We start from the raw sequence: 13,635 nt of genomic DNA on the forward strand, positions 1-13,635 counted from the left end.
TAGACAATATACAAGATGTTACATGTGTTGCCATGTGCAACAATGCGTACATCGCGGAAGTCCGCGACAATATGTTTTCAGATGCAGGCAGTGGGTTAAATTTGTTGGGAACGAAGACCTGATACATCTTCCCATAGAAAAGTTACATTTATTGAAACATGTATCTGCAGATCATTTTGAAAATAGTGCTTTTAATAAAAAAAAAATAATAAGAAAAAAAATAGTGAAGGATTTTATAATTACAATCTGAGTGTAACGAGGTATTCTAATATAGAATCCTAGCGTAGTGAGGGATTCAATTGTTAACGCCTATGGGTGGTATTCCACCTATGCAATTTCTTTGTCCAATGTGTATTGCGTCTCACATTTTGATTAGTGACAGAGTGAAACGCAATGACATTGGACCAAGAAATTGGATAGGTGGAATACCACCCTAAGGTGGAAATATTTTTGCTACCACGTGATAAATTTACATACTGCTTTTCACATCACCTATGAGGAAATTATTATGGTACAAATAAATAAATAAATTTAATTAATGGTAATTAAATAAAATAATTTAACCTAAGAAGTATGCAAAAAGAGGAAAAAAGTGATCCCTCCTAGTAGGGAAAAAAAGTGCTACTTTGATCCTTCCTAGTGGTGAAGAACAACAAGGTGTTCTAAAAAAAAATCGAGTCCACATTAAGCTCGACCACGTATTAGTCCACTCATAGAACTATCCACTATATAACATACAACTTAATTGTGGACTCGATCCTAACTTGATTTCGAGTACAAAATTTGTAGACAAGAGTCTATATTTCAACCCTCCCCATTTTATCGATATCGATAAGAAACGCAAGCGTGTAGCGTACTACACTATTTAAATTGCTTATGTTGGTAGTATGGTTCTTTGACAGTTCTTTGTCGTACATTTTGGTAATGATTTGCGAAACAAAGGGATTCCACTCGCTAGTATGGAAGTCCCGTCTCTTAAAACGTAGTGATTATATGCTCTTTGGTACGCAGATTCAAAATGGCTTCACTTCCGTCAAGTGCAGCGTTGCAAAAGTTCCCGATTTATCGGGAGAACTCCCGATTTTAGCAAACATTTCCCGATAAAACGATTTTAGGGTTTAATCTCCCGATAAAATTTAGGTACACCATTTTTAGCAAACTTAACTTAAATTTACATATTTTGAGGTTTGTAACATCGATCGTGTGAAGTACGACTACATAAACGGTAATTCCCCAAGGCATGCTGTATGGTCCCTTTTATTAAACAAACAAATCTAAGCTTTAATTCGTAGTAATTAAGGATTTAATATTTTTGTCATTGGAATGTAGGGACTTCCCACATTCACCTATTTTGAGTATAATACAAAATGTCATTCAAAACTGCAATGGATTGAAGATACTAAGGAATAGGGTTCAGTTTCATAGGACCTTAAAAAAATCGGAAGTCCCTACGGGGCATATTTTTTCGATGCTTAATGCTTATGCATTGATATAAACCGACTGCTGTTTACTTTACTGTTTATTTTCTAATCATTCGTCGGAAAAGCAAGTCTTACTTATCGCAATCAATAAAAAATATTATCAGCACCACATTAGTGTCAAAATGTCTAGTTCAGATTCTTCAGTTTCGATTAGTGATATACCAAGTACAAGTGGTACGACTACGAGAGGAATAAAAAGAAAAAAACATGCTCAGAAATACAGAAAACAGTGGGAAAGTCAACCTGAATTTTCTGGGTGGTTAAAAGCCAGTACAAACAGTATAAATTATGCTCATTGTCTAAGCTGCAAAAAGGAAATAAACATTTCATCTGGAGTAGATGCTTTAAAAACTCACGCTTCATATAAAATCCACAAAAGAAGCATACAAAACTTAGCAGCGCAACCCAGTGGCGGATTAACCGAACAGCAGAAAAAGCATATGCTAAGGGCCCCGCGCCTAAGGGGGGCCCCGCGCTCCGACCTTGACCATGCGATTTCGGCACGCGGAACCGGCCAAGTTCAAGTAGAACTCGCACTCCGCGGATCCTGTACTACCACATTTTATTTACAATGTCTTTTTCAGTAACAATTTTGATCAATTATTATTATTTGTTATTATCCTGTCTATTTTTCTTTACGACGATACCAAATTTAAAGATTTTTTAGGCTTACGCAAAGACCGAGAGCTGAGTTTAGCATAAAACCTAAGGTGCAGAGTATCTCAAACTATTGTGCATGGCTAAGCTGCAGGAAACAGCAGAGCGCGGAAACGAACAAAAGAACAAAAAAACATAGTAGTGAAAAGCAAGGAAGGATGATTTTATTTATTAATTATTATTTCAAATAACAAATTGCACCTTATAGCTAATGCCTAATGATGATCACCTTTGAGCCCGTAGGAGGCCAAAGGACGCGCTCCTCTACAGCTGGCCGGGCGCCCAAAATATGCCGAGTTGCTGCAAAGCCGTGATACATATGATCTAATTGTCAAAATGTTATAAAAAGAAAACAGCGGGGCCCCTATGCAGGGCTTTGCATTCGCATAGGCCGGATGTAAAGCCCTACATAGGGCCCGATACCCAAAGCATCCCAGCAAGTCGCACTTTCGAGCAAGAACTAAGGCCGAGCAGCAGGCGAGCCGAGATCACATTGGTTCAATTCCAAACTCTGTTCTCCTACATTCAGCCTTTGCATGGTGTCGCGCCGCGATAGAACGCTACGGGCCTCCACCCTCCACCCTTATACGGAGCTCGGCTTACGGCCTCGTTCACACTCTGGCATTGGTTTCATTCTAGGCTCTGCTTTCCTGCAGCTTGGCCTTCAGCTTCGCACGGGAACGCTACAAAATCGTGTGGTCCGGATATTCAGTTCGTGGGGCTCAGCCTTTGGCCTTGTTTTTTGGCTCACTTAGCTATTAGGTCAGACTCACTTGTCACCTATTTTTACAAGCTTTTATTAAACTTCATAATATTGATGTTGTTAAACAGTATCCCTACATGCTTTTATTTAACGTGCAATACTCGTAAGTTGTTTTCAAAACCTGCAAACCATCTGCAAACGATTTTTTGACCATTTGTCAAAATTTGGCAAAATCGACCTGATCTGATGATGAAAACCGAAGGTAAGGAGGAAACCTATATAAAAGAAAGGAACTGTGATAAAATAACACACCTTCATTAAGATCAGGCTCTTTTAAAATGGCTGAATAAAAAAATTAAAAAATCGGAATTCCTTCAAATTAATATATAGGAAAACACTCCGGATTTTGAATGACATCATATACCTATAGTTCGTGTCATCCACGAAGACGCGCCCCGCTCTTCTTCCTAATCGCTTATAGTACAAATCTGCAACTTTTTGCCAATGTAGTAGTTAATATGTCTACTAATTAATGTGTATAGACAGAACTACTATACTAGTAAAAGGTTGCATACCACACTTGTAGGTACTATAGGCGATTGGGAGGAGGAGTAGGGCGCGTCTTTGTGGATGACACGAACTACAAACACAAAATAAAAAACATTTCTTGTGTAGGGGCTCCGTTAATTTTTCTTTTTATTTTATATTTATTATTGTTACCATTCAGTCAAAAAAGGCTAAACGGGGGCTATTACTCGTAGTAAGTATCATTTACATTACATTACAAGCATAAGGGAGTAACCTTTGCAGCGCTTTGTACGTCTTTTTAGTAAGAATTGAGAAGATTTTTTGCAATAATCCAAAAGATATTAAACCGATCATTTTCGCTATAGTTTTCATTGAAAGTATTTATTAAGCGTTTGTTTCACGATTTTTTTCGTATTTTTTTGGGCCTATGGTTCAAAAGAAGGGGGGGGGGGGCACGTATTTTTTTCTTTCGGAGCGATTATTTCCGATAATAATAACTTTATTTAAAAAAAAGTTTTTGGAGACTGTTATTCGTTTTGAAAGACCTTATCCAACCATACGCCACATTGCACTAAAGGGTCAAAACAAAAAAAAAACAAAGAATTTTTTTTGTATGGGAGGTACCCTAATTTTTTTTATAGTTTTTATTTTACCCGTTCTGTCGCAATGCATGATTTATGTATTCATGCCAAATTACAGCTATCTAGCACTAAAGATGACGGAGCAAACCCTCGGACAGACGGACATGGTGAAACTACTTATTATATAAGAGTTTCTAGGTGACTACAAAACCCTAAAAAATACACTGCATAACATGTTCAAAGCTAATAGAAAACGAGTGGACAAAAATTAAGACATCGTAAAAATGTTGTGATGGTACTGAATCCTCAGGGTGCGAGTCCGACTCGCACTTATTCATTTCATTCATCAAACCAGGGGGCCCCGCGATCTTTTGTGCTAAGGGCCCCGCGCCTTCTTAATCCGCCCCTGGCGCAACCCAAAATGACTGGTTTCGTGAATAAAGAAATACATACTTTCAACAATCAAGTCCGAGAAGGTGAGATTTTTGTATTTTTTGTAAATTTTCTAAATATATTTTTTATGAAGTTTACGCATGCTATGTACCTACGTTGTTAAATTTACATTTTTTATTTTTGGTTACAGCTGAAATCAGAATAGCAGCATTTGTAGCGGAACACAACCTGCCGTACGCAATAACTGGCCACCTAACAAAATTGATAGTGAAAACCTGCCCCGATTCAAAAATAGCTGAAAGTTTAAAATGCTCGCGTCCCAGGGTACAAGCTATCGTTGACAACGTTATCGGTGAAGAAAGTTTCAAGGCTCTCTGCGAAGACTTACGAAACAATAAGTTTTCTTTAATAATCGATGAATCTACCGACAGGAGTACTACTAAACATTTGTGCTTAGTCGTCAGGTATGTTAAAAATTACCAAGTAAGAGATAGTTTCTTAGGACTTATCCCACTTGTAACAGCAGATGCAGCTACATTATACAATAACATCATAGACTTTTTTAAAGTGCATAATATTCCATATGAACAAAATTTGATCGGTTTTGCTTCCGATGGTGCCAATGTAATGATGGGTTCAAATAACTCTGTTATGACATTATTGACTAACGAATTAAAGGAATTGTTTGTTATGAAATGCATCTGCCATTCCTTCCATTTATGTGCCTCTTATGCTTGTAGCAAAATACCACGATTTGTTGAAGACACCATAAGAGATATTTATAATTATTTTTCTTCAAGTCCTAAGAGGGTTGGAATGTACAGAGAATTTCAAATATTTTGTGAATTAAAAATTCATAAAATACTACATCCTTGTCAGACCAGGTGGCTGTCAGTGCATGCAGCTGTATCAAGGGTCTTGGAGCAGTATCAAGCTTTAAAGTTGTTTTTTATTGACGCTTCATTAAACGACGAAGTACTGGCAGCTACCAATATATTACAAAAAATAAATGACCCAGTCACATTACTATTTCTGCAATTCTTAGACTTCGTATTACCTATTTTTAACAAATTAAACAAAGAGATGCAATCAGAACACGCAAAAATACATGTTTTGTATGATCAAGTCTGTACATGTCTAAAAACGCTGTTTGAGTGCTTTTTAAAAAGAGATTATGTCAAAAACACTGTCTTAGAAAAGATTGAATATAAAAATCCACACATGTTTTTAAATCTAGACGATATGTACTTCGGAGCAAACGCCATGGGCACTCTTTTAAAAGATAAAAATCTGACTTCTGACCAAACGCATTTATTCAAGACAAGATGCTTACAATTTTTTATAGAAGCATGTGACCAGATTATTGCAAGATTTCCAATCAAAAATAACCCAATTCAACACTTCAGTGCATTTTGTCCAGAAAATGTAAAAAAGGGTGAACGACCGTCAATTGTGGACGTAGTGGCAATGTTTCCAAAATTACATGATAGTCCAAATTATCAAGAAATAGACACAGAATGGCGTTTGCTCCGTAATACAAAAGATATAAGTAAGTTTTCTGACAACATTGAAGAATTCTGGATGAGTGTGTCAACACTTAAATGCGGTGATAACTCGGCAATGTTTCCAAAATTATCTGCATTTGTATTTAACATTTTAGTGTTGCCACACTCATCTGCTAATGTGGAAAGAGTCTTTTCATCAATAAATTTAATGAAAACCTGTCAACGCAATAGACTGTGTACCCGATCCATAATTGGATTGTTGCACACAAAACAATATATTGACAAAAATAATTGTTATAATTTTCCAATTGGAAAAGAATTACATTTAAAAATGTCCCAGAAGGGTTGGTATACTATACAAACGAATGAATAAAAACTGTTTTTTCACTTATTTTACTTTGTTTTAATTGAACAGAAATCTCCCGATTTTTCCCGATTTTTAGTTGGTAGAAACACCGATTTCATAAATGTCAGTTTTGCAACACTGGTCAAGTGCACACCGGCGTCATGGGCTCGCGTGGTTTATGAAGAAAATAAAGTTTATTTTTGTGTATAGATAGTCAAAAAATAATAAAACGTTGGATTTTTGATAATAAGTTCCTGAGCTTCAAATGGGCAAACCAGGTAAGATTTTTTATAACATTATGCCTTGACATGTATCATCCATTTTTGCGCCCAGATAACTACCACGTTTTTATATTTATCTCGTATTTTATTTTACTATATACATTTATATTCTTTTACGCCAAAACAACTTATAGTCAATACTTACACTATACCTTCGGATTTAATACGAAATTTCACATGCGGTGTTTTAGGTTAGGTTCCATTTGTTCACGGCATTTCTTAGATTTTTCCTTTAAAATAACCACAAGGTTACCCACGTTGCTTTTTTATTCATGTCTCTATCATAGTAACTATTTATTACAGTGTTTTCTTTATGCACTTATTTGTATAACCCCACGTGTAGGCATGTGAGGCGTCTTATCGTACATATAAGCAAACATAACCTAATTTTTTAATTTGGGTAAAACTGATATAACATGTGGTTTGCATGTGGTTGCCCTTTTTCTGTAATTTTAGTTAAATTGTTCTCTTATTCCATTTAATCATATGAAACAGTGGTTCTTAATAATTATATTTTTTTATACTTACAGACATGTTGCTTAAATTGATACAAATATGTGATCAATTTAGTTCTATTTATAGCCATTGTTGATTTGTTGAGGTCTGTCTATCAACCACCACGTCCACGACCACCCATATGTCTGGTACATAAAGATAAAAATAAGATGGGTAAAGATAGTTTATTTTCTAAGTAGGCATATTGCAATTTACCATTACATAAAATAGACAAAAACAACTTAAAACAAAAATGATGATCAGTGGTCCCTCTAACCTGACCTACTCGTGAAGACTATATCCACTTACCCACTTCTGATAACCCCCATCAAACCCGCCTTTCAACCAAATACCAAACATCACTACAACACCCACATGTTTCAGAGTTCAACGGAGGCCGTGGCGGCGGGCGTGGGGGTTTCGGTGGCGGCCGGGGCCGCGGGGGTGGTAGAGGAGGCTTTGGAGGTCGCGGGGGCGGGGGCGGAGGCGGCCGCGGGGGATTTGAGAAGAGGGGCGGCGGCAGAGGGTTTGGCAGAGGAGGAGGAGGAGGTGGTGGTAAGATTTTTTTTAAACATTTTATATATGTAGGAGGGGAGATGCACAAAGCTAAGCGCAGATGGCACTGCACTTGTTTAGCTCACTACCAAACTACAAGCAGCATTCAGCTGCTGGTAATGTTTTAATTTCTGTGTTCAAATAAAAAATAAACTTCATTTTGTTCATCGAGTGTGAACATATGAATATGGTGGTAATTGAGCAGAGTGGAAGATGTACTACAGAAACAAATGACAGTTGGAACCTCTGGTCTAGTATTGACAATATTGATATTAACTAAATCACTGAAAATAAAATGGTGCAGGGTCCAAATGATATGTAATTACTAATTACCAACTATTTGGCTAAGTAAATAAATATTCTTTATTGTGCACCATTCAGTTAAGCTTTTATCACTGACTGTACTTTTCTTTCCACAGGCAACTAATAATCATTGAGACAATTCTAACAACTCTAAACATTAGTTTGTGTTGTTTTATCATAGAGTTTCCATGGCCACCTTCTGTCTCCATCATCAGATCAGCTCCATGTCATCATAATATTGCATTGCCATCTGATTTAACATTTCAGCTTTCTCTGTAATCAGGAAGTGGGATCAAATTTAGCTGCCAACATTTGGTCCACACTAACATATCTACATTACATACTAACTAACAGGGCAAGTTAAATGAAAGCTTGTAAAATACACAGAAAATTAAATAGAATTAAATGCTAGGTAACAACAGGCTAAGCTAGTCCAGGTGCGACCTATTAAATTTAGTAGGATTAGGACACCAAATGATGATCAGTGGTCCCTCTAACCTGACCTATTCGTGAAGACTATATCCACTTACCCACTTCTGATGTTGCAGCACAAACTTACAGCTTGCCTCATCAACTTCCCGTTCTGATAAATGTTTCTGTCGACAGGCCGCGGTCGCGGCGGCGGAGGTAGAGGAGGCGGCGGCTTCAAGGGAGGCAAGCAAGTTATCATTGAGCCACACAGGTTTGTCCTTTTTGTTTTACATCCGGAGGATATGCAAGCCATATAGGCTTGCATATAACATTTAAAAAATCAAATCTAGGAGCCTTTTGTGTGGAAGTTTAAAACTTGAAATTTGATTCTCACTCCCTTGGGAAAGTATTAAGCGCTCGTATCGCGAACGCGGATTCACGTTTGAGGAAACTATATGAAAAAAAAAAAAAACGCGGCACACTAGAGGTAAAAAAAAAACCTTTGAAGAAAGATTATTGAGTTAAAATAAGAAACGAATAAATTCGTTTTTAAACAGTTATTTGTGTAAATTCTGTACTTTAGTCTCTGAAATGATGTTTTTCTACAAAACTTTCGTTCTTCTGAAAGCGAATGCTTGAAGCAACTTTTGTATCTGATCAACTTCAAATCAAATTATCGGTTGTGTTCCTTATTTTCATTTAGTTAATAAGTGTGTTTTTTACAGACACGCTGGAGTATTCATCGCCAGAGGTAAAGAGGATGCGCTGGTCACCAGAAATCTTGTGCCAGGGTCTGAAGTATATGGAGAAAAGAGAATATCTGTGGAGGTTTGTATGTTTGTTGTTTTAAAAACTCTGAGCTTAAATCTAGTAGAAAAAGAACTGCCTTGTAAATAGGCATTAGTTAGAATTCTAGACGGTTCTGGGCTATCAAATCGTCGGGGATAGTGCAATACCTCGTAACTAACAAATGCAGTAAGGTCCAATTACCTTGTACATTGTTTGAATTTCGAACTCTTACGACTTTGTTAGTTGCGCGGTATTGCACTATCCCCGACGAAATATCAACTCCTGTCACTGTCGCACTTAATACGGAAGAGTAAAAGAGATGACTACACTATGGAGAGTTAACGATTGGCACGTTGGCTAAGCACCCTGTTGTGGCCTGGCCTTTAAATAAATTTATAAGTAAAAAATACTATTTTATCTGCTAGATATTTTCCTCCCGCGTGCTTCGGCTGCGGAATGAGCTTCCTGCCGAGGTTTTACCGAGGGTCTACAGTATTGGGTTCTTCAAAAAAAGAGTGTACAGGTTTTTAAAGGGTCGGCAACGCGCATGTAATATATTTGGTATTGCAGGCGTCCATAGGCTACGGTGACTGCCATCAGGTGGGCCGTATGCTTGTTTGCCACCGACGTGGTATTAAAAAAATAGTTACAGAAAATGATGATCAGTGGTCCCTCTAACCTGACCTATTCGTGAAGACTATATCCACTTACCCACTTCTGACCCTCCCACCAAACCCCACTCATTTCCCCCTACTTTACTTCTGCTGACCAAGTACCTCTTTACAGACTGATGGAGAAAAGGTGGAGTACAGAGTATGGAACCCGTTCAGGTCAAAGTTGGCAGCGGCAATCATGGGTGGTGTTGATGCCATACACATGCCTCCGGGCTCCAGGGTGCTGTATCTTGGAGCTGCTAGTGGAACTACTGTCAGTCATGTCTCCGATGTGGTTGGACCGGTAAGTTGACTTTGTTGAAAAATTTTGATAGTAATCATTGTAAAATCAATTTTATAAAAGACTATATTTCATTCCTAAAATATAAAGCAAGAGAAAATTTTAGTAACAATTAGTTTAAATATCTAGTTTTTAGTCAAAATAGTTGTGGATGTTTAGTGAACTAAGCCATGCTTTTATATCCCAGATAGCCAAATGACAGTTAGATCAATTTACTATCAAATTATTCTTTTGTACTAAAATAACAGATCAGTTACAGAATAATCAATCTAATTTACTATCTGAGGTTATAAAAGCATGGTTTAAATATAGCAACATTATAAATCTTGCAGTTACATTTTACAAAGTAATATAGAGTTGTCCAAGCCAGCACGGACGGTGCAAGTGTTAGTGACATTTAAAATAACCTTTGAACCGTCTGGGCTGTTCGAATCACTGTAAAATTAGGTTGGTCTAACTCTATCCCACTAATAAAAAAAAAAAATTAATGATGATCAGTGGTCCCTCTAACCTGACCTACTCGTGAAGACTATGTCCACTTACCCACTTCTGATAACCCCCGAACTTCACAAAAGTTCACCACTTACTTCGCAAACTAACCCCTTGTCTATTACAGGAGGGTCTGGTGTACGCCGTGGAGTTCTCCCACCGCTCCGGGCGGGACCTTATCAATGTGGCCAAGAAGAGGACCAATATTATACCTATCATTGAAGATGCCAGGCACCCGCTCAAATACAGGTTGGTTATGGGAACTTTTGAGTAAATTATAAGTATTGTATTATAAGTACATAATAAATATGGGACAATCTTACACGAATCGACTTAGCCCCACAGTAACCCCACGAGATATATTATAGAAAATATCTGTAACTCAAGAATATCTGTGATATTTGAGAGTTGTCTGTTAGTATGAGCAAAGGAATTCTAGACGTGGAAGCAAAATACTGTAGCAAAAGGAGCCAAAGCAGATAGCGGTGTATGGTGCCATTGTTTTGTGAAACTTTGCGCTTTGATAAACTAGTTACGGCATAAGGGCCTGCTTACACATTGATTAGTGTTCACTTGAACAATAATATATGAGGCCTTACAGCGCCATCTACTGCTGTAAAATTAGCTTTTACAATATTTTTATATTACTTAGGTTTTCATTTATTTATACTTTTTCACCTCACTTATTTCACCTACCCATACAAATGGAGATTCGTTCTCATTTTAAAACTAAGAGTCGAATTGATTATGAGCAAAAATAAGTTTTGTATGATAAACTTAAATTCGCGGTATTTTTTAAACAATGGTATCTGAAGGTACATAATTATACTAATTATAGGACTAGATATACATTATCCTATTGTAAATACAAAGTTTCAAAACAACCTAGCTAGTCGTTTTTAAATGAGAGCGTAACTACGTTTGTATTTGTATGGAGAACCAAGCTTGCTCTATTTTTAGCAAGTCAATTTTAATTTTTTGGTTGAATTCATAGGTTAGGCCCTAAACTAAATGATGATTTCGTTCTTCTAAATCTGTCATGTTGATACATTGAACTCTCTCTCTGACTGCCCAGCACATAGCTCAAGTTTCAGCCGCCTATATCAGCCCCATCACTAATATGTCCATATTTCAGAATGCTGGTGGGCATGGTGGACACGATATTCGCGGACGTGGCACAGCCTGACCAGGCTAGGATCGTCAGTCTCAACGCGCAACACTTTTTGAAGAATGGAGGACATTTCGTTATTTCCATCAAGGTATGTCTATTTGTCTAGAACAGTTCTTTTATTCAGTGCTAGTTTCGCCTGTGTTGAAAGGTCATATAGCATTTCCTTTCGTAAGATCAGCCAATTTTTGAGAAATCGGTTGCCAAAAGGTTAAAATGGACCTTTTGAACGCTTTATGTCATAAACACAAACATCACTCAAACGCCAAGCTCCCGGGCGCAAGAGAGAGAACCTTACTCGAGACTGTGAAGGTTACTTTGACAGTGTCTGCCATAACACCTGTAGTCGTCCCTGGCACTGTGGGCACAACTAGTAACGACGACTAGGAGTTCTTGGCGTTCAAAAGGTTAAACATTGTTCTAATGTTCCAGATATGAAAATAATTGCTCCAATTTGTCCAACTGATCGAAATTGGTACAAGAACAGCCATCATCCTGTTTTTGTACATTGGCCAATGTTACTGTAATTTTGGTATCTGAGATATAAAAACACAGGATGCAACCAGTTATGTGCTAATGAAGATTGGCGATAGTAAAGTTACAAATTACAATATTCATGTTATTGTATATCCGGTTGTTCTCCTCTACAGGCGCATTTCTCAATCTGTCGATCGTGTTTTTGAATTTTTTCATTCGTGGTGTTATGGACCCACAGGTCTACAACTCTCTTCTAGTTTATGATACAATCTTATGATGACAACTAAATGCTAAATCTTTCATGTTGATAATGAACTCTCTCACTGAGGATTCCACTATTCATACTCACCTCTATGACTTCTATATCACCTCACCAACCTTTTTCCTTTCTCAGGCCTCCTGCATCGACTCAACCGCCCAACCCGAAGCCGTGTTCGCGGCCGAAGTGAAGAAACTACAAGCAGATAAACTGAAGCCTCAGGAACAGCTGACTTTAGAACCTTATGAACGAGACCACGCCGTCGTCGTCGGGGTCTTCAGACCACCGCCCAAGAAAGACAAATAGATGTTTACTTGACTATCAAAAGCTAGAGTTTAATTTGAGTAAGATCAATATGAAATTAAGGGAAATAATTGCCTGATTTATTTTCTGTTTCATTAAATTCCATTACTTAAATGATAAAACTGGTCAGAATTTTTGGAATTTTAATCTGAATTAACTTTCATATACACAGGTTTTTAGAAAGCTAGGTCAAAAACGTTAGAAGTTTAATTGATATAGAATTTAAGGCTTTCCATCAAGCTAACACACCATGTACGGTTCCTGTTTCTGACTTGGACTAATTTAAAAGATATATGAAGTTGAAATGTATTTGATATACTGCCGGATGTCATGTTTTAGTTTAAGTATAGTGTTAAGTAAGTTTTATGGACATACGTGAGGTGTATGTGTAAGTTTTAAGAGAATGATAAAATATAAACGATGGTGCGAATGACAAATACTGTTTTATTTTTCACATTAGCCATATAAAGTTCTATTACTTTGGTCTCGCATTTAAGGAACGAGGAGGAGGAGGTTCATGTTCGAGGAGCGTTGATGGCCCTTTTGGTATTTTTTTTTATACCACGACGGTGGCAAGCAAGCATACGGCCCGCCTGATGGTAAGCAGTCACCGTAGCCTATGGACGCCTGCAACTCCAGAGGTGTTACATGCGCGTTGACGACCCTTTAAAAATCTTTACACTCCGTGTTTTTGAAGAACCTCATACTGTAGATCCTCGGGAAAACCTATTTCAACGTTAGTATTTTCCTCTTGTTGGTGTGGTGAAAAGTTCAGTGTTCCCTCTTAGGCAAAGTTTGTTAACCCTCGCAACGCTCAAGATTCCACTTTTCGAACAACTCGCTACGCTCGTGTATCAATTTTGGAATCTTTCGCTTGCTCGGGTATTCATACACGCGGTTAAACAACAACTTTGCCCCCATGTCAAACAAATAATTATTTTCTCTCGGTTTGCGGCA

The 13,635-nt window shown here is 37.5% G+C and overlaps 2 protein-coding genes across 3 annotated transcripts; both read left to right on the top strand.

The window, feature by feature from the left end:
- The first annotated feature begins 4,366 nt into the window (after positions 1-4,366).
- Positions 4,367-6,332, top strand: LOC133530952 (uncharacterized). The gene is made up of 2 exons (XM_061869011.1): positions 4,367-4,426; positions 4,534-6,332. Exons 1-2 carry the CDS (start codon positions 4,372-4,374, stop codon positions 6,219-6,221), a joined length of 1,743 nt encoding a protein of 580 aa, XP_061724995.1. The 5' UTR covers positions 4,367-4,371; the 3' UTR covers positions 6,222-6,332.
- Positions 6,329-13,115, top strand: LOC133530953 (rRNA 2'-O-methyltransferase fibrillarin). Of its 2 annotated transcripts, none has more exons than XM_061869012.1 (8): positions 6,329-6,472; positions 7,355-7,525; positions 8,435-8,510; positions 8,965-9,067; positions 9,815-9,985; positions 10,599-10,720; positions 11,607-11,730; positions 12,511-13,115. In XM_061869012.1, exons 1-8 carry the CDS (start codon positions 6,460-6,462, stop codon positions 12,679-12,681), a joined length of 951 nt encoding a protein of 316 aa, XP_061724996.1. In that variant the 5' UTR covers positions 6,329-6,459; the 3' UTR covers positions 12,682-13,115. The 2 variants fall into 2 exon arrangements, with proteins under 2 accessions (XP_061724996.1, XP_061724997.1); XM_061869013.1 differs by having other exon boundaries at positions 7,355-7,522.
- The last annotated feature ends 520 nt before the right edge of the window (positions 13,116-13,635 follow it).

This window comes from Cydia pomonella, chromosome 24, assembly GCF_033807575.1.
Source record: "Cydia pomonella isolate Wapato2018A chromosome 24, ilCydPomo1, whole genome shotgun sequence".
Taxonomy (NCBI): Eukaryota; Metazoa; Arthropoda; class Insecta; order Lepidoptera; family Tortricidae; genus Cydia; species Cydia pomonella.

Bases quoted from the DNA above. Each gene is read 5' to 3' on its own strand.
- LOC133530953 (XM_061869012.1), top strand. The intron at 9,986-10,598 runs GTAAGTTGACTT...TGTCTATTACAG, and splicing joins TCTCCGATGTGGTTGGACCG to GAGGGTCTGGTGTACGCCGT. The intron at 10,721-11,606 runs GTTGGTTATGGG...TCCATATTTCAG, and splicing joins AGGCACCCGCTCAAATACAG to AATGCTGGTGGGCATGGTGG.
- LOC133530952 (XM_061869011.1), top strand. From the start codon at position 4,372: ATGACTGGTTTCGTGAATAAAGAAATACATACTTTCAACAATCAAGTC. The intron at 4,427-4,533 runs GTGAGATTTTTG...TTTTGGTTACAG, and splicing joins CAACAATCAAGTCCGAGAAG to CTGAAATCAGAATAGCAGCA.